Consider the following 26,174-nt stretch of genomic DNA (forward strand, 5'->3'; position numbering starts at 1 on the left):
GAAGAAAACGTAGATATAATTAATAATAGTTGGTGTCTGCAGAGAAATGAAACCTTAAAAAGGTACCAAGTCAAAATTTATAAAAGTGAAAAATGTCAGAGTGTCAGAGAATTGTGGGCCAATAACATTTGATTCAACATATATGCAGCTGCGTCCAGAAAGAGAGAGAGAATAGGAAAAATAGGTATTTGAAAAGATATTAGCCAAGTATTTTCTGAAATCAATGAAAGTTATCAACTCTTAGATCCAGGAAACTCAGTGAACCCCAAGCAGAAGAAACATAAAGTAAAACACATTTATGTACATCATAGTCAAATGACTGAAAAATGAAGATCTAAAAGGAAATGTTAAAAACAGTAAGGAACAAAAACATTACGTTTAAGAAAACAACAAAAATGATGGCAGAATTTTCACTAGTAACAATGGAAGCCAAAAGACAGTGGTATCTTAAAAGGGCTGAAAGAAAGAAAAAATTGTCAATCCAAATGATAAGGTAGTTAGCTTTAAGCAATAAGTTACCACTGATTTTGATTTCTTCTAAATACTTTTACATTTTCTATAACAATTTCATTGTTATTATAATTTAAAAACATTTTTATTTTTGTTATTATTATTTTTTTTTACACAGGGCCTTGCTCTGTCACCCAGGCTCGAGTACAGTGGCATGATCACGGCTCACTGCAGCCTTGAACTCCTGGGCGCAAGCAATCCTCCCACCTGAACCTCCCAAGTAGTTAGGACTACAAGTTCATGCCACCATACCTGGTTAACTTTTGTATTTTATAGAGATGGTGCTTCGCCATGTTGCCCAGGCTGGTCTTGAACCCTTGGGCTCAAGTGATCCACCCACCTTGGCCTACCAAAGTGCTGAGACTGTAGGCATGAGCCACTGTACCTGGCAAAAAGATTCTTCTGTTTTTTTTTGAGATGGAATTTTGCTCTTGTTTCCCAGGCTGGAGTACAATGGCACTATCTTGGCTCACTGCAACCTCTGCCTTCTGGGTTCAAGTGATTCTCTTGCCTCAGCCTCCCAAGTAGCTGGGATTACAGGCATGTGCCACCACGCCTGGCTAATTTTGTATTTTTAGTAGAGACAGAGTTTCTCCATGTTGGTCAGGCTGGTCTTGAACTCCCAACCTCAGGTCATCCATCTGTCTTGGCCTCCCAAAGTGCTGGGATTACAGGCGTGAGCCACCACGCCCGGCCAGCAAAAGCATTTTTAAAAGAACAAGTAAGACAAATATTGCATACAGGTTATACTGAATATACAAGAATCCTCAGAACACTATCTGACTAATCTTTATCCTCATACCAAATATCTAAATGATTACTACTATTTTTACTAGTCTTTGTAAAATATTTATATATGAAGTTTAACTAAAATAACAGAGTTTTTATGTTACAATAGCCCTTTTATAAAGAGATTAAAAGTAAGAAACAATCACATCTATTGGGGTAGGTGAGAAAACACTAATGAAATAGGTGAAATTTGAGGTTTATTAGAAAATACTCTAAGGAAATGGAGAAAAGTTTCAGAATGAAAATTTAAAGACATATTTGAGAAATGCAAATAAACCTAGGTTTTTTCATGGAGGGATGGAGTGAGAGATTGATGTCAATAGTGGAGAATCTTGAAGGCTCTAATTTGTAGGCAATGGTGAAAGAAATGTTTACCTAATCTAACATGTTTTCAGTAAAGAAGGATTTACAAATAAGAACAATTCTATGTCTACTGGTGTGCTACATTTAGCTTTCTAATTGTCAGCTTGGTATTCCTTGTACTGTAAATTAACATGAGTAGATATTTATTATCTGGACAATCACTAGATCATTGTCTGACAGTAACTTGATCTGAAAAAATTATTTTGGTAGATAAAAGGATGGGTAAGTAGAACTCTTTCTGAATTTATAACTTAGAACAGCAGGTACTACATTCTAAAGGTAGGTGCTAAGCCATTTAGGTTATCTGTGCAGGACTTGGAAAGAAAATGCCCCAAACTAACTCTGCCTCCTCCAAGATGAGCTGCTCATTGTTCATCTCTGCATTGTGTAAGAAAAAGGTAACAGTTTATGAGCGAGTCTTATATGGAAGATTTCTTAGCTAGGGTTTCTTAAAGCTTCTTTCTACAGAACTACTTGGAGAACCTGTTATGTATTCCCCAAGATGTGACGTAGTAGCAGACACTGGTAGCTGACTCATGCCTAAAAATTCTAAAGGTTAGTGGACAGAAGGAAGAGAGTGCTACATTGAGGGGACCTGTGTTTGTACAATTTAATAAGGAAAGACTCATTAAATTGAGTGAGTTTTCCCCTGACCCAAAAAGACCCTTGAAAAATAATCAGCCCATGGAAGCAACCCAACTATTCCCTAATGTATGAATGGAAAAACAAAATGTGGTATATAATTACAATGGAATATTATTCAGCCTTAAAAATGAGGGAAATTCTTACACATGTTACAACGTTAATGAACGTGGAATACATGCCAAGGGAAATAAGCCAGTCACAAAAAGACAAATATTGCATGATTCTATTCAAATGAGGCAGCTACAGTAGTCAAATTCATAGACAAAAGTAGAATGGTGGTTGCCACAGGCTGAGGAGAGGGAATGGGGATTTAGTGTCTCATGGGTACAGAGTTTCAATTTGGGAAGATGAAAAAGTTTGTAGATGGATAGTGGTGATGGTTGTATAACAATGTGAATGTACTTAGTACTATACACTTAAAAATGGTTAAAATGATAAATTTCATGTGTTTATTTTACTACTAGTAAAAAAAAAAACAACAAAAAAAAATAATCTTCACCAAGAGGACTGCCTAGAGAAGTGAGCTGACCTTCACAGAGGGAGGGGTCAGGATGGGCCACTGGAAGCCAGGAATGAGAATGGATAATAAGCTGCCAGTCAGGAGAGGCAAAACCACGAGTAATCGCTGACAGGAGATTCCCAGCCAGATAGTTCTCTGAAGAATTTATGAAAGCGGCTTATTACAAAAAGAAAATGTTGGTGTCTGACACAGATGGCCCTGAAATCAGGTTAAGAAATCATAAAATTTCGCCCTTTCATCCTAGCTGCCTCTTGAGTCCTGTATCTGAGTTGGGAGATGAGATGAAGTGAGGAAGAGTAAAGAAGCTATGACTATGACTCTCTCCCAACTACAGGCTTCTAAATGAGGGGAAGGGAAGACGCTCAAAGACAATTTAACACCTGTGTGTGCCAAAGAAGCGGTGGAATCGTACTAGAGAGTTTATACCAGAAATAGGGATGATTGATTCAACAGAGTAAGTTTAAAGGAAGAGAAGTGAGAAAGAATGAAGTGGCATTCTACTTGTAGCCTCTGAGTCTAATCTTTCACCCAATGAGAGAAAAATCTCTCCTTGGAGATTAGAAGACTCCTGATAAAGGAATCACTGCTTAGACTTCTCTCCTCCCTTACCTTCAGGAAGTTAGATTGGCTTCTTCATCCTCATCTAAAGATATATCCCATGGAAGACAGTATATAGGAAGAGATCTAACATCCTCCCCAAATGAAAGCAACTCTGCATCTGTGCCCATAGCTTATGAAGGAGGAAGGGAATACAGAGGTGATGTTATGCCAGTCTGTGGTCAGCAAGGCTGCCACTAAGTAGTTCTCCCAAAATAGGCCAAGCTTTTCCATTCCACAATGTTGCCATGGCAGAAAAAATAATTATTTGAATAAATAATATATTTATTCAATATACTTTTATTGAGTACCAATTGTATATAGAATACTGAAAGGAATAAACGCTAGATAAGACATGATCACACACTTCAAGGCAAGTATGTTTTAGCAGAGGTAAACATACAGACTCATAATTAACAACAATATAGGGCAAACAGAGGAACAAAAAAACTTTGGGATTGGGTGGTTTATAGAGGGAATTACATTTACATCGTGCTTTGACTGATTGGAAAATTTTGAGTGGATATGGCATAATTGGAACAGAGAAAGACAAAAGTGAAGGAGAGTGGAAATGGCAGAGAAACAGGTAGCTGATCTTCAGACTATGAAGTCACTGGATTTGTAAGTAGCATATAACACTCTGAGACGAGAAATGAGAACCAGGGGTAGGAAAGTAGTTTGTTATGAGATTTCTGAGGGCCTTAAAGGCCAGGACATTTGTACTCTAAAAGGTATGGGGGAGTAATTTAAGGTCTATGATTGGGTGAGTGATGAAATCTAAAATATGTTTTAGGAAGAACAAGTAGAAGGCTATTGCAATTGCCCAGTGCAGAGGTAATGGAGCCTTTAAATAGGATGGTTCTTTTGGCAATTGGAAAGGTGGAAATAGATGGGAGAGGCTTTGGGGAGGAAGAACAAATGGGGCTTGGATCCTGATTGCATATGCCTTTTTGTCATTCTCTCTTTGACCCTCATTTCTCCCTCTTCTGATTCTAAAGCTGTATGCAGTGTCCCTTAGCATACAGACTTATATTTTCTGGAAAATTTCTCATCAGTATTAGGTGAGGCTTCATTTGCAGTAACTATGAAAGACCCAAAAGGACAATTCCTGATGTTCAAAATGAGGAAGTAATATTCTACATCTACATCTACATCTACATCTGTATTGTATTTTATCTGTATTGTGGCTTTTAGAAAAAGGTTCCACCTTTTACCTAAGAATTTCTACTGTCAGAAAATGTGAACATACACTGGTATAGCTCTTCTGAAGCTCTTGGTCATGTAGAATGGAAATCAGAATAATAAAATTAAAGTGATTAAAAATGATAGTAAATTCCTCTCTTTGTTCCGTTATTCAGCTTTAAGAGCATTTCTGCTCTCTAAGAGCCTTAGAGTATTAATTTTATATATTTAGGACAAAGGATTTTAACAATAGAATTATATAATTAAATTATGAAAAATTAAAAACAGTTATCAAAATAATTGAGTTGATAATTCAATTGTTAAAAAAAATCTGGATAATGTATTAGTCACTCCAATTTTTAAAGGCCAGAACAGTAGAAAATGTTTTGTATGTTTACATTTCTGTTTCTCACCATGTGTAGATTATGACTGAAATGAGTTGAAGTTGCCAGTATGTGACAAGGAAGGGACTGCCTTGCATGACAAGTCTTTTGGGGAAGCTTTGTCCTTGGAGATGTCTAGCTTTTTAAGACCTGTTCTGTTTCTGACATGGTAAATTTTATATTTCTATGACCTAGACTTTTCTGCAGGTGCATATATAGTAACACAAGCTACAGGCAATGGGCCTGCATTGAGCAAGCAGTAGTGCCCTGGAGCAGCTGCACCTGCAGTGCTTCTAGGATGATCAGTGGTGTGACTAAACAGCATGTATCAAAGAACTAGGAAACAGGCAATCTGTTTTCAGCTCTGACTTTAAGCAGGAAGTGATTTTCCTGATAAAACAGGCAAAAGGAAAAATTATAACTCCCCAATCAGAATAGTCTTACAGGAAATCTTGGGCTAAGTAGACAAAACTCAATGAAGATTAAGGACTGCAAGTGCACTGGTTGATAATAACAGCTAATTTTTATTAAGAACAAATTATAACTAAACACTCTTTCTAAACACTTATCCTGCATTTTTTTTGTAACTGTTAAAACAGGAGTAATTTTTTTAATGTTTAATTTCTGTAGGCACATGGTAGGTGTATATATTTGTGGGGAAACAGGCTTCTTATACCCATTTGACATATGAAAAAAAAGAGATTGAGAGATTAAGTAGCTTGCCCAAGGTCGATAGCTACTGAATCAGGAATCAAGCCTAATTAACTGCTCAGGCTAACACTAAAATCAACACCAAATCTTCTCCCTACACTGCCTTTTGCATGGATAAAGTCAGCAACCTCCTTCTGCAGGGGATACTGACACAAAGCAAGATCTGCATTAAAAGTATACTTAAAGCAATGAAGTTCTGGTTTAGAAACAGGCAGATCAATGGAACAAAGTAACATGTAAAGAAATATACTTGAATATATATAAGAATTTATATAATTTAATGTGGTATTGCATATTGTTTGAGTAGGCAGATAAGCTAGATATGAGCAGGAGGGGGACTCCCCTGAGAAAAGGGAGGTTTGGAAAAATCTCATACCCCAGGGACCACCCAAAACACGCATCCTAGCTATGAACAGAGAGGAAGAGAAATACCTATGCAGAAACAGACACCCCTTAAGACTGCCAGTAATCACTCACACTGCAATTAACCCATCAGAATGTAGCTAGCTACATTAGGGGAAAGAGGGAAAAAGGAGAAATGTTTGCACTTGTTGCACCTAAGAGATACACAGGTGCAATAAGTACAGATTTAACCACTTTCCAACCTTGCTCAGGTGGTGATAATGAGTAATGCAGGAGTATGTAGAATTCATATTCAACACTGGCCAGTATATACATGTGAACTAACCGTAGGGGAGAATCCCACAAATTTGGGGTGGAAACTAGGTGGGGGAAAAGGTGGGGACTTAAGGCAGAAGTGGGAACTAGGCAAAGACAAAGGTGGAGACTTGAGGCAGAAGCAGAAACTTGAAGAAACAGTGCCATAATAACCACAATGCAGAACTCCCAGGGCTGCAGCTGGCTTTTTCCCTCTTGAACAGTCTACTCTGCCTCATCTTTCAGCATGCACCGTCTCTGCTTCTACCCAGCCCTTGCTGCTACTACTCCTGTTTCTCCAGCTAGACCAGCCTGCTCCTCTCCTGGAATGTCCTTAGTTCAATCAACTCTGTAATCTTTATTTGCTTTCAATAAATCTTTTGCTTACGTTACTAATTGGCCTCTTGGCTAAATTCTTCTCCCATGCAAGACAAGAACTGAGGATTCCTGCACCTCCTGGTAACCAAATCATCAGGAAAAGTACCCAGTATTAAATAAATATATGGAAATCAATGGCTGTTTGGGAGAAAAAATAAAGTTAAAGCCCTATCTTTTTATTTTTTAAGTGTACTTCTAGTGAGCTCTGAGTGTTTTAGGGACTATACTCTGCCCCATTTGTGGGGATTATTAGTCTTTCCAGATAATTTATGTGGAGAATATTACTTTCAGACGATGTACCACAAACGAAAGTAATTTTGTTAAAAATGCTTTGGGAATAGGATTTTTAAAAGACAGAAGAGAACAGTGTGGTTCTGTCTCTTGAGTCTCATGAACACACAGCAAGACATGTATTCCCATTAACTCTCTAGGCCATGAGCTATGTGTGCTCCCTTTCTAAGGAAGGATTCTAGGGTGGTTTTTGTTATTGGGTACTGTGGAATGGATTATTTCCCTCCACTCTTGTTGCTAACTGAAAAAAAAGAAAAAAAAGACACATTGCAATAAGGTTATGGGATTGAAAGAGCTACATTTAGACACAGCTATTTTGGGGTCAAGGTCAAGCAAGACAAAAATGGAAGAGAATAAGGAAAAATGAAACAACACAAGGAGAAGAGGAACCTGGCCACTCCTGAGTGAAGAATCTTCTTAGCCACAGTGGAAAAGGGGAAAGGGCTAGCCCAGAATCTCGGAAAGAAGAGATAGGAATGATAGAGGGTAACATGGCATTTGGTTCTGTTCCTCCTGGCTCTCTCCCTCTCTCAGCTCTGTTATTACCATTTTACTTTAAAACATTTTTGCTGGATCATTTATAGTCTTATAAAGTAGCTCAAATCTTTTATGGGACTAAGCAGGTTATAAAGACATATTTTTAATATAAATATTTACAAAAATATTATGCTTACACATATTCATGCATAATATTTATAAATACATAAAATATATATATTTATTTAGAAGTTAATGTGTATTATAATATTGTAAATCTCATTCCTGAATTTGGGTTTAGTAGTTCTCAAAAAATGATTTTTTTGTCTTTATAAAGTCCTCAGGGTAAGAAATCCTTACAGATACACTTGCATGTAGATTCCTAAGCCAGGGAGTGCGGTAGACGCCACCTGATCACTAGTGTCAAGAATTTTGTACTCAGTGGGGTGGGAGTTGGCTGACAGTGGAAGGGGTGAGAGCAAGATGGTAACACCATAATTCTGACTGGGAATGCCACTTTCGACACTGGCACAAAATAAAGCATGTGGAACATACAAGTCATCACCTATAAGTCAACTTCTTGAAAGTTTAAGATTGTCACAAGTCTAAGAGTTGGGCTGGAGATTTGGCAGAGTTGGTAATAACTTTTGTGCCTAAGGACAGAGAGATCTGAGTTACATAAACAAGAAGTGTTCACTATGAACTGAAATAACCAATTCATGGGTAAGGAGACTGAGGCTAGAAATTCTAGGGTACGTGAGTGTTTTCTAGATAATGGTAACTGTGGCTCATTGGAGCAGGAGTAGTGCCAGTGAGAGTGGTGCCTTTTACTGAATCTTCCCATCTGGGGGTAAATGGCCATTCATGCTGCAACCCAGTTATTCTAGCTCCTTTTCAAGAGGATGACGATGTGCCAGAGGTAGGTGAGGAGTGAGAATATAGGTATACGTAAGACGTTCCCTCTTTGTGTGTTAATTATACTGTGACATAATGAAGTAGGATTTAGACGGAACTAGTGTATGGTGTGCCTTTCTTTTCATAGCTACAGGTACTAAACAACAATGGGTGAAGCAACACTGTGGAGATCAGAATTTGATGATGGTGAAGGAGACATGACTCAACATTTGCTGTTCTAATTTCCTGTATTTTGCTATTTCTCCCCAATCCATGGTGATTTCTCAGTAATAAATATACTACTACAAATAATAACAGTGTCATTTCTATGATTTTATTGAATGCTTATTAACATCTTCACATGCCTCATCTCATTTAATTCTCACAAATGAGGCAGGTGACAGATCCAGGAGTTAAAAATAGTTCTGCACACAGACCTTAATGCTCTACTAATGATTCTTATCAGTTGGTTGCATGTTTACAGTTCACCCATTTATTGATTTATCCTATAGATACTGTTTTTAGTCCTTACTGTAAAAAATATTACATATAAACAAAGCAGGGCTATCTCAGAAGAACAAAAAGCACCCTTACCTTGATTCTTTCCTTCCTCCTTTTTTCCCTCCCACCCTTCATTCAAAAATTATTCAATAAATCCCTTCTTTGTGCTAAGCACCCTGCTAGGCATTGCAAATAAAAATCCCTGTGCTTCTAGAATTCATAATTTACCCAGAAAACTAAAAGCATATAGATAGATAACTATAATTTTATATCTTTTACATCTCAAATCAGAGTAGCACAGGTAACATCGATTTGCCTACTTTTTACATCTGGCTTAACACACAGAATATTTTGAAGATTTCCTATGTATCATATCACTCTTCTATGTACTTTTATCTTGGCACTGACATTTTATCTTGCCTACTTAATAAGCATTTCATAGATATAAAGAAAACCTTTGGTCAAATCTACAGAGCAGGCTGGATGTGGTGGCTCATACCTACAATCCTAGCACTTTGGGAGGCCGAGGGGGACAGATAACCTGAGGTCAGGAGTTTGAGACCAGCCTGGCCAACATCGTGAAACCCTATCTCTACTAAAAATATAAAAATCAGCTGGGCATGGTGGCGGGTGCCTGTAATCCCAGCTACTTGGAAGGCTGAGGCAGGAGAATCGCTTCAACCCGGGAGGCAGGGGTTGCGGTGAGCTGAGATCACACTACTGCACTCCAGCCTGAGCAACAGAACAAGACTCCATCTCAAAAAAAGGAAAAAAAAAAAAAATCCACAGAGCAGAAGCTAGAAGGAAAAATAAGTCTTGGGTCAAAACAAGCATCTGAGATTCGGGGGAGATTAGAACTGCTCTTTTAGAACTTAATGGGTCTGAGAGGACACATGTGCAGACATGGGAACAGGTCAATGTTCTTGATGGGACATGTGTTGGGGGAGGGAGGGAGAAAGAGAGTCAGATAATGACAGGAGCAGCTTTCCCCACCTAGGTCATATATTCTTATAGTGAAGTTTTCTCCTATGATAAAAAAAGTTGTAACTTTATAGAATATATAGATATCTTTGAATCTAAGTTTAAAATAAATTTTAAATCCTGCTGAATTATCTTTGGATTATCACTATTTAATAAATATAATTATAAAAATCTATATCTAAATATAGGACATATATGAATAGGCTTCGGGGTATCTGTGAACTCTTGAAATAATATGCAACATTGTTTTTCTAGACTTCATGAAATGTAAACCCACGACCTAAAATGATTAAGGACCAATAAATAGATAATTAAAATTTGAGACATGTAAAATTTGAGCCCTACAACCAGGGAAATTTTTCCCTCATAAATTAGAGCTAGCAGCATACAAACCTGACATAAATACTGTACTTACATCAAGAGCCACAGATTGCTTGGCCCAGGATTTCTTCACTTGATCATACATAATTGTGTTGTTGATGCCAAGTCCACAAAAGATGACAAATGCCTAGGAAAGTACAAACCTGCTAATTAAACGTTGTGGCAACTCACTGGTAAAATCTAATATGAAAGTGGGGAGTCACCAGGGATGGGTCTGAAATACAATCTTATTGTACACAGAGGTAGGCCTTGGGGAAATAAGCATATAAAAATTCTTAATTACTATTATTATATAACAACTTTATAGCTCACACTGCACATGAGAAAAAATTATGAATTTAATGTCATTATAGGGAATCTACTTCATATGTTTAAACATACTTATAGTCTGTTTAAATGGGTTCTTAATTTATTTAGGCTGTGGACTGATTTTAGTAAATCCATTCTATTTAACCAAAGCAACCTCTTTTAGTTGCTAGGCTATACAATATTTTGGTAAAAAGCTAAGTTAATGTAACCATAGGGTAAGTGTTAAGGGGAAGGAGGATTGAGTTAGAACCATTAATAAAGAAGCTATGAGGTATTCTTGAGTAGAGAAAGATAATGATGAGTTTTCATGTTGGCTACCGGCCCAGTCTATGAGGAAGCCCATTCAAGGCTAACCTCTTCATTTAGAGAGCCTGGAGTGAATGCACGGAAGCGCATAAACAAGAGAAAAGTGAGGGCGGTACACCTGGCAGAGCTGGCTTAGGGTTTCATGACTCTGAACACACATAAGCAACACAAGAATAAAACAATAACACTTTGGGGAAAAGAGGGAAATTCTTTAATAAAGTTAGGATAAAAATAATGGATGGTTACAAAATAATCCAATTTGTAAAAAAATAGGATCAAATCTCACTTAAGCATTTATACATTCCTTAAATCTTCCTGTAAATTCTGTCCTCCATTTAAGTATAATAATAATTGACTAATTATTTGTCTTTTCAAATTTGGGCAAGCCTCAACCAGGAGACTATTGATGACTCCGTATAAACCTCGGTTTATACATTTATTTTCTTACCTCAAAAAGTCGTTGATCTGCATCATCAAAAGGTTTCCCATCAAGTCTATTTAACACTTGAGCCACTCCTGTGGGAAAAGAGTGAATTATGTGGTCATTTTTAGTACTGGACATTGTGCTTCTCTAATAAAATAACCCACAGCTAACTCTATGCCTCCTTTAGGGAACTACACTCAGTTTAAACTCTGGTCTCTCAAGTGCCTGCCAATTTCATGAGAATAAATCTGAGGTGTGCAGTCTATCTTCAAGGCTGATTTATTTAGACTAGATCTCAGTAGAGTTTGGCATTAATCTGATTCTAGATGACTAGTTACAGTAACTCGAATATATCCCCCCTATATTTATATGTATGTTTGTGTATATATATATATATGCATATACATATGTATTTGTGTGTGTGTGTATATATATATATATATATATATGAGAATATATATACACACACAGTTATATATACAACTTAGTATATATGTAGCTGAATATGTGTGTGTATTCAGTTATATATATTTCAACTGAATATATAAATGTGTATATATATATATACATTTCATTTTCTGAAGCACAATACTTGAGAGGGGCAGTATGGCATTGTGACTAAGAACAAAAGCTTTGGACTTAGATGGTCTGGGTTCAAATTTTAACTCCACCATCAGGTGTGTGACCTTGGGGATGTTACCTAGCTTTTTTAGCACTCAATTTCCTCATCTGTAAAATGGAGATTAAAATGTTAACTATCTAAGAGGGTTATGACAATTAAATGAGAAAATGTTAGAATGTTTGTAAAGCATTTAGCATATTGCTTCACTCAGTGTAAATATTCAAGAAATGTTAGGAATTACTACAAACAATAAAAGTTGATTAATACAGTTAACTCTCAAAGCAAGGTTAGTTCTGTTGCCTGCTACCAATGGGGTACGTGATTCTAAAAACTTAATTTATGAGTGGTTACTATTTCCAATGTTCACTTTTAGCATTATACCAGATGTCTGAGGGCATGACTTTCAAAACACACAAGTTTAACAAGAAAAATCAACTATCTTGAAAATCATTAGCCTTTAACCTCATTTAGCACAGAAAAAAAAACTCCAGCTATAATTCTAAAATATGCTTGTATTTTTAAAAACACCCAACTTCCCACCAGGGAGGTAAGTCACCCTATGCTAGAAGATTATATATATATATATTATATATATATATATATTATATATATTATATTTATATTATATATAATATATATTATATATATATTATATATAATATATATTATATATATATTGTGTAATATACATATATATGTTATATATACATACATATATATGTATGTATATATAATGAAACACAAAACTATTAGCATGTAACCAGGCAAACTATGGTTCTAATTCTGAAGTAATAATGGATGCTTACTATTAGGATTGAAATGTAGGACTGTGAGATTGCCATGGAATATCAACAGATAACACATGGTGTTTCTTATAAACTTTCTCTTTAAACATAAATTTATTTAAAACTGTGCATGATGTGGTTTAGTTCTTTGTACTAGAAGCTTAGATCCCAAATCTTAGAATATTCTTCATCTTCAATAATGTACCAATATTTTTATGCAGATTAAGCTGATGAAAAAAATTATCTCAGAATTCAGATCTTGACAACACTCACAGAATATTAAATCCTTTAATAAGCAGCAGTGTTTTAGACTTTAACAGGCAATTTTAGGGGGAAGCAGAGAAAGGCAAACAGATGCATTAGTTACCAAATGAATTAGTGTTCTTATGTCTCTTAGAAAAAAAAGTCATATTTTAATTCTGTTTCAATAATTTCAACTAATTACTCCATCCTTCATGACTTCTCTATTTCAACCATGAATTCTTGTTGGGGCTTCTTTCTTGACTTTGATGCTTTCCTGGTTGAGTTTTTTGAGGATAAAGAAAGGGGAATGGAGGAAGTAAAAATTGGAAGCTGTTTTTCACCCACGATTCCTTTGTTATGGGAAAATCTGGCCTATTTGAGAACTGCCCAGGCAGAAAGATGCATGCTCAGTATATGACCAATAGATAGTGTTCTTTATTCCTTTGCCTTTACACCATGTATAAAAGCACAGGTATAAACACATTGACATAGTAAGAAAGTCTGTACTAGAAGTTAGGAAGCCTGAGTTTTAATCTTGACCTTCTAATAACTTTGTGGTTTTCTTGAAGTCATTTCTCTCTCTCTCTCTTTAATTATTTTATCCTCTCTCTCTCTGCTGCTACTTCCACAAGGTGAAGTAAAAGAGTTCTATTGGTTGATAACTCAGATTTTCTTCAACTTTAAAATTTATTGGTTCTTTCAACTTAGTAATTATTTGTTCAAGTTGTGGTTAATGTTGATTCTTTAGGAGTTTGCACTTACGAGATTATACAAGAGTGTGAGACAAAAGATATGGGAGTATTTTAAAGCAAATTTCTGTTTCTTTATTCAAGAAGTTTAATTATTTAGGTAATTTCTTACCAATTATTTGGTGGTTGCTATTCCAAATAGGGACACAGAGAACAGATCTTATGTGAAAACCAGATATGTGGTCCGCCTAGAAAACGAGAAAGAAGTTAATTAAAATTAAATATTAACTATTCATTTCTGATTTACATTTTACCATTCTTTATAACAGATACTCAAAAATAACTTTCAAAAAGTTATTTTATACATTGTAACCTAATTTTGTAATGCATAAACTCACTCACCTGCCTCCTTCATCGCAATGAACATACTACAGAAATCAAATCCAAGCCAAATATGAATCAACCAAAAAAATCCCAAACCAACATGACCTCCTCCAATCCCTGTAGCCATAGAGAATTGGACATGAAATTGGCTTAATCAAGACCACACCAGCAGACAAGAATTCCAACAACTGTTTCTTCTCTATTTAAAGCACTTTAATTAAACCAGTGATCAATATTTATCTTTGAGCACACTTGTTAGTAAAAAAAGTTTGTGCTTATAATGCTGTCATATTTACATTTACTTTTAACACTGTATATTTTTACTGTTACTAAATTATTACATATGTTATCAAATCTATATACAAAAAAGGTAAGATAAATGTAGAGGCTTGAAGATCTTCCTTCTGTTCCCCAAAAGATATCAGGAGGTGACAGATTTAAAACGCAGAGGTATAATTATCAATATCAAACATTGAGTAACAAACTCCACTTAAGATTAAAAACAATGGTCGATATTTGAATTGTTAGAAACTGCTAAGAGTGAAAGGGTCTTAGTGAGTTAACATGACCTTGATTTTCAGTGAGAAAGGTCAATCTACTGTTCCAATACAATAGGAGAAAACAAGAAGATATCAAGATTTTGGATCACGGATATTGAGATAAAAAGACATTTTAAGCTATTCTTTGTTGAAGGTAAAAGTGACATATTTTAAACACTTGAAACTAAAAGTTAATTTACACACCTAAATCTTATATTTGGATGTCTTTCTTTTTGACATTTCTCTTTGATATGTTAATTTTCTAGATACCTTCTATTCATTGCGCCAATATGTTAGTTTTTATTTTTCAATGTTTTTTGAAGATTAACATGCATGTAGAAAGGCCCAAAAATTATAAGTACACAGCTTAATGGATTTTTTACAAAATGAATAGACCTATGCAACTACCATCAGGATCAAGAAATAGGTGAGGGGAGGAAGGCAGAAAATCACACTGCCACGTGTGTACCTATGCAACAATCTTGCATGTTCTTCACATGTACCCCAAAACCTAAAATGCAATAAAATAAATAAATAAATAAAAATAAATAAAAAAGAAGAAAAAAAAAAGAAATAGAATATTATCACCACCCCAGAAGTCACCTCCATGCCCCTTCCCTCTTCCCAAAAGACAACCACTATACGGCCTTCTAACACCATACATCAGTTTGCTCACTCTTAACTTTATACAAAATGAATCGCTAAATGTGTGTTCTTCTGTGTCTGGCTTCTTTTGCATATTATGTTTTTGAGATGCATTCATTTTGGTCATTTTCATGGCAGCATGATATCCCACTATATGAATATAATACTGTTAATTCATTCTATGCTTGATAAACACTGGGTTACTCCAGTTTGTAGCAATTACACATAATGCAATTATCAAAATTCTTGTACATACTTAGTGCACATATGCATTTTGGATAGGCATATACCTATAATAGAATTGCTGAGTTATTCACATGTTCAGCTTCAATTGATATATTTTTAAAGTTTTGCAAAGTAGTTGTACCAATTTACCTTCTAACCAGAAGTGTATGAGAGTTCCAGTTAATTTACATCATCACCAACATTTGATGTTGTCAGGGTTTTTTTAAAAAATTGACAATTCTGATAGATATGTGGTTGTATCGCCTTGTGAAAGAAATCTGATTATCTCTGACGACTAGGGTGACCATAAATCCTGGTTTAAGTCTGTTTTCTTGACATAATTATTAATAATATGCCTTTCATTCCCTAAAGTGTCCAAATTTGGCCAATAAATTTATGATTTTCTTACTTATGATTAATGAAGTTGAGAAACTTTTCATATACTTATCATCTACTTCTATTCTTTTTTATGAAGTGCCTGTTCAGAACTTTGGCATTTTTTCCAGTTGGGTTGTCTGACTTTCTAAAACTGGCTTGTAAAAGTTTCTTCTATATTCTGGATAAGAGCCCTTTGCCGTGTATATGTATGACAAATACTTTTCTTATTCTATGACTTGTTTTCCCACTCTGCTAATAGTGTCTTTTGATTCAGAGGTCACTAATATGATTTAGTCAAATATTTCAATTTTTAAATTTGTGGTTAGTAATTTTTTGGTCTTATTCAAGAAATCTTTCCATATCCCAACCTCATGAAGATATTCTTCTGTTCTTTACCTAGAATCCTTATTGTTTTAACTTCCACATTTAAACTTACAATCCAACTGAAAATGATTTTCATGTATAATATGAGCTAGGAGTCAAAATTTTTTTTGAAAAGCATATTCAATTGATCCACCACTGTTTTGAGTGAAAAAGCAATACCTCTCCCCATCACTCTACAGTGCCATCGTTTTCATTAATCAACTGTTCATATCTATTTGGATCTGTTTCTGAACTCTCGATTCTATTCCATTGATCTAGGTATCTTTCCTTATGCCAATACCATACGGCCTTAAATAATATGGTTGTATAATAAGGCTCAGTATCTGGTAGTGCAAATCCTCCAACTTTGTCCTTCTTCAAGATTGCCTTTACTATTTTTGGCCTCTGGCATTTCCATACCAATTTTAGAATCAATTTACAGTTTATACACATACACATACATTCCTGGGATTTTTATTGGTACTTTTTGAATCTATCAATTTGGGGGAGAATTGACACCTTTAAAAAACTGAGTCTTTCAATCCATAAATATCCCTTAAGTTATTTAAGGCTCTTAAAATTTCTCTTAGCAAAGTTTGGTAGTTTTTCCATGCAGCATTTTTACACGTAATTTGTTATATATGTATCTTGATGTTTAAAAACTTAATGATATTGCAAATAATGTTAATATTTTATTTTCTAATGCTTGTAATTGGTACATAAAAATAAAATTGACGTTTTAATATTTAATTTGTATCCATCAATCTTGCTACATTCAATTATTAACTTTAATGTCTTACCTTTAAAGTGTTTTGGATTTTCTTGCCACATGATCACATCATCTTATCCTTTAATTGTTACACATTTTACCATGTAATTTTAGATTATGTGATTTTTTCTTTTTTAGTTTGTCAGTAGAGTGAATTATATTGACTGATATTTGACAATTCCAGATGCAAAACCAAAAACATAAGCATAAATCATTCATCCAGTGTACTCTTCCAAAAAATATTTATTTACCACCTCCTATACACCAGACACATTGCTTAGTATTGAGGATAGAAAAAAGAATTCACATAGTCATTACGCTTGAGGTACTCACAGTCTAGGAAAGATAGCAATATTGAGATAAAATCAGTGTCCAAGTAGAGGAAGTTCAAACACTATTGGAAAGACAACAACTGACTCTGTTCAGAGAAATCAGGAACAGCTTAAGACCCTTTACAGTGAATCTTCAAAGACAACAGTGATGATGATAAGTGCACATTTGTTGGATATTCACTCTGTGTCTGGCACTCTGCTCAGCACTTTTTAATGCATTATTTTATACTTTTTACAACCACCCCATGAAGCAGGTACTGTTATCATCCTCTCTTATCAGATGAGACTTATAGAGATTAACTGCCTTGGATGGCAGAGGCTGACTCAAAGGAACACAGCCAAAGGCAAACACACGTCCATCAAAGTTAACTTCCAAAAAAAAAAAAAAAAACAGGTTTTCTTCCTCTCCCCAGTGATAAAATCTGAATTAAGGCAATACCAGCAAGCATGAAGAGAAGAAAGTCAATTTTAGAGAGGTTTCAGAGGTATAATCTATAGACTTAGGCTACCCACGGCAGCACTAGCATGGTTGGGTCTGCTTTGTTTTGCTGAGGGAGGGTCACACAGCATTGTGCCAACCACTGGGTCTGAGGCAGCATCGAGTAGTAAACACATTTGTCTCCGTCAGCTCTGGGACAACAGTAGCCCCTGTCTAACCTCTCCTACAAAAGTTGGGCAGCTGAGGGACAGATCACAATGAGCAGGAAGAAAAAGGAACATGCAGTAAGAAAGATAATTTAGAAGCTGGTGGTGAGAAAAAAACCTTTAGGCTGTTCACCAGTTAAATAAAAGAGAATGTTGTTTACCCATCACTTTTAAAGCATTACAGTTCTCCAAAAGAGTTTTTTATTCTGGGAAAGTGGGAGTACACACTCTCCCATCCCCGTGGAGGATAACAATGAGGTTTCCGGTTTGCATAAAGGTGGAAGAGCTCCTTGAAGTGGGGAACACAGGAAATTTGAGGAAAATAATACAGATTCCCAATGGACACACCTTACAAGGGAGAGGGGCTGGAGATACTAATCTTGGAGTCATCAGTTATCTGTGTTAATTTCATGAGTAAAATCACCAAGAAAAAATTTGTCCTACAAAAAGACTAAAAATTGAACTTTGGGGAACATAATATTTATTGCTAGAAGAAAAAGGTGACATCAGTGACAGGGATGGACAAGAACTCCAAAGCTCATGCTTTTAACCCAAAGGCTTTACTGCATCTGTAATGTGTGAATAGATTTCTACAACCTTCCTGGAAATAGGTTCATTGATGTGTATCCAGAGCCTAAAAAGTATAAACACATACTCTTTGGCCTATCAATTTCATATGTAGGAATTTATCCTGTGGTAATTATCAAAGCTATGCCCAAAACTTTACATGTAAAACTGTGAACCATAGCATTATTTATCTTACTGATGTATTAGAATAACACGAATATTCAACTGGAGGGAGTTGGTTAAGTAAATCATAGCACATTCCTACAACAGAATATTATGCATCTAATTGAAATCATGCTATAGAAGAATAGTTACTCATATGGAAAATATTTAATGTATTAAATGATAATAGTGTACATGCCTGTGGTTATACAAAAGTATATCATATACATTGAAGAATCCCGGAAAAATTATGACCATAATAGTTTCCTTTGAATTTCTTGGCTGTCTACCGTCATACCATGCTGAATGCACTCAATCTCATCTGAATTTCTTGCCTATGAGAATTTTAAAATTATTGTTCCTAGTTTGTAGATTTTAGATAATAAACATAGATAATTTGTCCATAAGGGAAGAAGTTATTTTCTAAGTAGAACTAAGGGGGAACAACAGTGTCCAATGCTATAGAATAGTCTAAAGAGCACTGAAAGTGGCTTACTGAATTTAGCAACATAGTAGGATAATTGAAGGCAAAAATGGTCAAGGGAAGAAAGGATGTGATCAGGAATAAAAGTCAAGTGGTTAGTCCTGGAGGAGAGGAAGGTCACACTAAGAAGGCAGAGCTACATCTATTCAGAGCCGGAGTCTTGTGTGGGCTGAGCACAAGAGGAGAGAGGAAGCATCAGAGAATGCAGAGGGTGTCTTTAAAGTGTTTCCACTGTGGTTGAGGAAGGAGGTGAGGCCAAGGAATGGTGATGATACACATGCTTGATGAGCCCAACTAGGTGGAAGAAGAGAACAAGGGAGGATGGCAGAGTGTGAGGAGAGTGCATTTTTCCATTGTAAAATCATTAATGCAACTCCTTAATTGGCTATTTGTGGCAGCAGCTATTGTTTCTGGAAAACTGTGCTAATCCAGGTTAGTTCATGTAACCATAAGAAAAGACAAGGTTCAGGAGTCCATTTTATCCTCTGTAGGGCTGGAGGAAAAGGAGAAGCGAGATTAAAGAAGCACAAGATGTCTAAAGAATAAATTCCAAACAGGGAGAAAGAGTAATAAGCAAGTATGAAGGAAAGAATCATTCTTGTTCACCAGATAACCCCAACTCACCACATCAAATCAGTCAATGGAGCTCAAAAATGCCCATCAGTCACAGCATCCCAACAAAGTCACCCAAAGCTTCAATGCCTCAATTTTATCATTAATATTTATCTCCTGAACACCAAAATGGTAACATTGGTTATCTCCATATTTTGACCTCACTGCTGATTGCCATCTTTGTGCTTTTTCTTGTTTTCCAAGTTGTTTTATGAAATTTTGTGTGTGAAAGGGTTTCAAAATTTGTAAGGAGTTTTACAGATACAAGTATTACTAATATTGAAAGGAATACCTGCCAAAAAATATCTGCTCTATTGTTCCACAGGGTGCCAGCTTGGTCATTCTTGGTTTAACATTCACATCATTAGAGTCTCAAAAGTTAGGCCACATGAGACAAAGCAGCCTTTCTCGAAGGCAACAGTTAAAGTAAATATATTTCTGGGAGTGCTTAGTTCTTTCCAATTAAATACATGTCTACTTAAAAATGTTACCTAGTTTCTGTCCTCATGGGGCCTTTCCAATTAATGGATCTAATTAAAGATGGTTCGGCTCTCAGAGCCATCAACATGAACTTGTTACATTTTTCAGCCTTGCAAAGGTGGTCAAAGAATAGTTTAAATAAATTGGTGATAATATGATACCATTTATTAATGTTTAGTGTATTTCCTTTCCCTAGAAAGATATGTACAACTTTAACAATAATCTAAAGCAATAATCTATTGGTGAGAAATTCTAGTAACAGGACAAGCTGAGGGAGCCAATGTTCCAAGTCAGTCCCTTGATTTTCATGAAATAATAGAGAGAGAATTGAGTTTGGCCTTCCTTACCTGCACCTAGGATCAATCCTAGTGGTTTGTAGAATAGGGCCTGTACATAATTCCTTAAATTCCTAATAAAATAGATGATTGTGCTTGGAGCTGCAGTATTTTCTCCACTGCCCATGAAGCAAAGTATGTTGGATTCTTAGAACTGTGGGACTTGTATTTGTTTTCACTACGTACTGCTACCCCATTCCATATTTTATTTAAGTCTTAGTAATCCCCCTAACCCTTAACCTTCATTCTCCTCCTGCTCATCTGTAATTCTTATGTCCACTGTCCAATCTACCCTTCTTCTCAGGAAAGGTTCTCAAACTGGTTCACACTAAGTAACAGAAACAGAAAAGCTTGGCAAGAGCAAAGCCATTTCAGCTGATACACAGAGCTTTGTCTCTTAATGTTTTCAATTTTGCACATTTCTCTTTGTAACAGAAGCATAATTGATAGATCAGCAGGTGTTACAGAAAATAGAGAATGACTTGTCCTGCCAGGCTAGCCATCAGTAGCCACTGAATGGGAGTGCAGGTGTGCTCCACCACAAAGATCTGACAGGCAAAATGGGCTTTAATGCTCTAAGTCAGAGAATCTGAGCCTGGAGCCCCAATATCCTTAAGTGCTACATGACAAGGGTAAGTACTACTGAGATGTCTATAATATGCTTAAAAAAAATCAGGAGAAACTTTACATGGAAGAACTGCATGGGACTGAAGAGCTACAGAGTTCAGATAACACCATCTTAGTGTTAACTGTATAACTCTGGGCATTGGCCTTCCATGGCAGAGGAGATCTAGGTGCCAATGGGTTTCCCACCTCTCCTGAATTTTTAACAAATAAATGGACCACAAAATCCATCCATGCATAAGGCCTACCCACTTTTTAGTTAATTTCTCACATTCCCTTTGCTGAATGAACCTTTACTATTTACATGTTGAGTCCAAGTGTTCATTTTTATTGCAGGCAAAAAGCAAATGTTGCATGTAATGGCTCTGAATATTCTCTCCAAAACTATACAAATGTAAGGAAATGCTAAATTAAACAATACAACATAATACCTTAGACTGACTAAATAATGACTTGTTTTGCTTTAGTGTATTTGTTTTAATGTGTTCTCTGAATCTAATAAGAAGGGCAGAAAGTGTCATAGATGATATACTAGAGTGCAACTAATGACAGAAAGTTGAATTCAGAGGCACAATGCCAGTTGAAAGCAAAGACAGAATGATTGTAATGGTGAAGATATTTGTAAATAGAGTACACATTCCAAGAAGTCACCTAATACAAGAGCAGGTCATTTGCAAATGCAGTTTTTGTACATGCTATTGGGACAGTCTCAGACAAAGCTCCTAGTTGGAATAAATCCCAAGAAACAAAGGCAAAGGTGAACAGAAAATAATCTATCTGAATTCCCCAAAGATACAGCAAGACAAGTTGACTTGTTTAGATCTTGTATCATTTCAATCATGGTTTTAGATAATTGTTTATAACTTTAAGAGAACTCACAACAACTTGGTACAACATAATTTCATATAATATAGAGAGAGTCTAAGATTTTAGAACATCTTTAAAATTTTTCATGATTATAAAAATAATATGAACACATGAAAAATTTAAAGCAAAAATAAAATCAAAAGCTCTAATTCTGCCATCTTTAGAAATAGCAACCATTAACAGGTTGGTACAAGTCCTTCCTCACCTTTTCCTATAAATATGTAGTAAGTTCATATGTCAATATATATTTCATGACATAAAGCATATTCATAAATTACACATAGATAATATATTCAACAACATTGAACAATATTCAACAAGAATGTTATTATGTACTAAACATTGTTCTAGACATTGGGGATATATCAGTGGAAAAAAACAACAAAATCCTCACCTTCATAGGGCTTACATTTTAGTGATAGAAGAGAGATGGTAAGCAATACGAAAATAAATGAATAAATTGTATGTTAGAAGATGCTAAGATGACTGGAAAAAGAAAAAGAGCATGATAAGAGGGGTAAGGACTACCAAGAGTATCAGGACTCACCTGCCAGGTAACATTTGAACAATGGTCTTAAAGAGGAGAAGATATGAGCCATACAGCTCTTGGGGGAAGAGCATTTCAGCTGAGAGAGTAGCCAGTGCAAATTCCCTGAGGTCGGCGTGTGAGCGGCATGTTGTAGGAATAAGGAGACTAGTGTGGCTTGCACAGTATGAGTAAGGGATGGAGGTGGATGATAGGGTGCCAGATGGCGTATGGCATTGTAGATATCTGAGAGAATTGCGAATTTGGCTTTTACTTCAGTGAAATAAGGAGATACGGAAGACTGTGTGAGCAGAGTTGTAATATAACTTAAAATTTAATGGCTCTAACTATTGTGTTGAGAAAAGAGTATAGAGGGAAAAAGTGAAAGAAGAGGGGCAGTTTAAGAGGATTTGTACATGAATTAGTCCAGGGATGACGGTAGCTTGGATCTCGGTGGTAGCAGTTAGTAGTAAGAAGTGGTCAGATTCTGGATAAATTACGCAATTGAACTTCCTGATGAATTCATGTTCGACATGAGAGACAGGGAGAATCATGCCTAACTTTTTTGACATAAGCATCATGTAGGATCATGTGGCCTCAATAAAGACATGGAAACATATAGAGGGGCAGGCTTGGGGGGAAGGAGACTAATCTGTGCTTTAGACATGTTAAGCTTAAAGTTTCTATTAAAAATATGCGTATACTGTTTATATATATATACAACCACATCTATTATTTTATACGTACTTGTATACATTATTTTAAACATACTTCTCTGTGGTTTACGTTTTTCTTGTAGACATTTAAAAATATCAGGATATATAGATTGCTTCATGGGATAGGCATTTTGCATGGACTAAATTTTAGTCTTTATTAGGGTATGATAGGCAAAATTCGAAGATGGCCTCTAAGAATCCCACCTGCCACCACCCCCAACTCCAGCCTTCTACATATCTTGAATAATCTCTTCCCTTGAGTGTGGACTGGGCCTGTGAATATGATAGGACAGTCACTTCCCTGGTGATGTTACATTACATGGCAAAGACGATGAAATAATCACTCCTGAGATTATATAAGCCACTCTGAATATTATGTAAGCTTCTGTCACAGCCAACTGGCATGAAATTCTCCCACTGGCTTTGAAGAAGTAAGTTGCCATGTGATGAGGGGGCCCCATGCTAGGACTCAAGGGCAATCTCTGGAAGCTGAGATAAACCCTGGGCCATGGCCAGCAGAAAAATGAGAGCCTCAATCTACAACTACAAGGAACTCAATTCTCTCAACAACCTGAATGAGCTTTAAAAAGAACACCACGATCCAAATAAGAATTCCACAGGACCAACCCCTTAATTTCAGCCTTGTGAGACCCTGAGCAGAGAACCCAGCAATGCCATGCCCAGACTTCTGACCCACAGAAACTGTGAGATAATAATCAGGTGTTGTTTGGGTTGGGCGCAGTGGCTCGCGCCTGTAACCTTAGCACTTTGGGAAGCCGAGGCAGCCAGATCACTTGAGGTCAGGAGTTCAAGACCAGCGTGGCCAACATGGTGAAACCCTGTCTCTGTTAAAAATACAAAAAATTAGCTGGGCATGGTGTTACAAGCCTGTAATCTCAATTATTCAGGAGACTGGGGCAGAACAATCGCTTTAACCCAGGAGGCAGAGGTTGCAGTGAGCCGAGAATGTGCTACTACACTCCAACCTGGATGACATAGCGAGACTCCATCCACAAAAACAATAATAATAATAATTGGGTGTTGTCTTAAGTGCTGAGTTGGTAGTGACCTGTTTTGCTGCAATAGAAAATTAATATACATAATAATCCTGACAATGTCTTTAGAAACAGACATGGATACCCTGTTCCCATGGAGCAGATGACTGATAAAACTACAAAACCAGTGAACAGATGACCCACGAACATGAGGGTTCCTTGTACTACTACAAATATAATATTATATTGAATAGGTCTTTTCTGTCTTACATTCTTTTCACAGAATGTTGTAACAGAATAAACAGCGATTTTCATAAGGTCGCAGAATTCAAAGCTCAGAAACTTAGCTCTGGTTCTGTGAAATCTTACATAATCTTTTGTCATAATTTTTCTACCCATAAGCCAAAGAGTTTGGCTTTAAAACAATGCATACTATCAAGCCCAGCAAGTGCCACTTTTGACAGTCAACTCAAACAGGCATTCAGAAGGCAAGTAATCACTATGGCTTGCCTGCTAAGTCTGCCCTGTTCACCACAAGGAGGGAACTCCATTAAATATTTAAGACAATCACTAAGAGAACATCCAGCAGGTAAACAACTATGATTACTTGGCCCATAGCCCTCTCAGCAGGCAGCTGACAGCAGTTGGGATGGTGTTTACATCACATTAAAGACATCCCTTTGTAGCTTCTATCAAAAGGAACACCGACAGTTTCAAAACTGAGGTTTCCAAAATAAGGATCATTCTCTTGCTGCATATTTTTGGGCAGAGTTTCTAAGGACTTCCATGAATTATATCAAGATATGAAAGACATAAAAGTTGGAAATCTAGTTTCCCTTTATACAACTGTACGCCTAAAGCAAAGCTTGATAGAGTAAATTATCTCTTACTAACAGAAAATAGCCACTGGCGTCATAAATTCCCAAACTGACAAGCTTCCTATGCTAGTCCAAATTGAAGAAGAAACTATCAAATGCACACAAGTGGATGTATTGGGGTCGGCACCAGCAGTTATCAATCTGAAGAATTCACAATACGGTTTATAGGGCAAGTCATTCATAAGTTTTTGCTGAAATATTTCATTGACATGATATGGAACACCTCCCTATCCCACCGACACTCGTCAGGAAAACACATTTGGGCTTAACATGAACAAAAACTAAACATATACTGTATTAAACCACAGAAATTTTGTAGGGTATCTATTACTTTAACTGATACAGGGATTTTAAATGTAGTCACCAGGGTTCTGTTTGAAATATACAAGTGTAACTGGCTTTAGCTATACACTGTAAGAATTGGTGGGTTGCATAGGCTTGGGCAGTACAGGTATTACAGTAGGTAGCTAGTAAGGAGCAGGGCAGGAGAGCCCCACCCCACTCCGCCTCCATGAATGTCAGGTGACCAGGTCAGGTGGTTGTTAAACCGTCTCTAAAATAATAATTGGCTACAACCAGTGCCAAGGAAAGGCAATCTCCCCATAGATAGAAAAACCCTGAAACTAGTGATCAGTAGTGGGATGGTTAATACTGAGTATCAACTTGATTGGATTGAAGGATGCAAAATATTGATCCTGGGTATGTCTGTGAAGGTGTTGCCAAAGGAGATTAACATTTGAGTCAGTGGTCTGGGAAAGGCAAACACACCCTTAATCTGGGTGGCCACTATCTAATCAGCTACCAGCACAGCTAGAATGTAAAGCAGGCAGAAAAAACATGAAAAGGTCAGACTGGCTTAGCCTCCCAGCCTACATCTTTCTCTCATGCTCGTTGCTTCCTGCCCTCAAACATTGGACTGCAAGTTCTTCAGCTTTGGGACTTGGACTGTCTTGCTTGTCCTCAGCTTGCAGACAGCCTATTGTAGGACCTTGTGATCATGTGAGTTAATA

The 26,174-nt window shown here is 36.3% G+C and overlaps 2 protein-coding genes across 2 annotated transcripts in view; one reads left to right on the plus strand and one right to left on the minus strand.

The window, feature by feature from the left end:
- The window catches only part of RBM45 (RNA binding motif protein 45), a 474,379-nt gene that overhangs the window by 187,433 nt on the left and 260,772 nt on the right, over positions 1-26,174 (plus strand). The gene's annotated exons all lie outside the window — the stretch shown is intronic.
- The window catches only part of PDE11A (phosphodiesterase 11A), a 398,839-nt gene that overhangs the window by 170,311 nt on the left and 202,354 nt on the right, over positions 1-26,174 (minus strand). Inside the window, exons 7-9 of the mRNA XM_017532656.2 lie at positions 13,811-13,886; positions 11,324-11,391; positions 10,295-10,387 (exon numbers count right to left, since the gene is read on the minus strand). Coding sequence (XP_017388145.1) covers positions 10,295-10,387; positions 11,324-11,391; positions 13,811-13,886 — 237 coding nt within the window. The remainder of the gene's footprint in view (positions 1-10,294; positions 10,388-11,323; positions 11,392-13,810; positions 13,887-26,174) is intronic.

This window comes from Cebus imitator, unplaced genomic scaffold (genome assembly GCF_001604975.1).
Source record: "Cebus imitator isolate Cc_AM_T3 unplaced genomic scaffold, Cebus_imitator-1.0 Scaffold78, whole genome shotgun sequence".
Classification (NCBI taxonomy): domain Eukaryota; kingdom Metazoa; phylum Chordata; class Mammalia; order Primates; family Cebidae; genus Cebus; species Cebus imitator.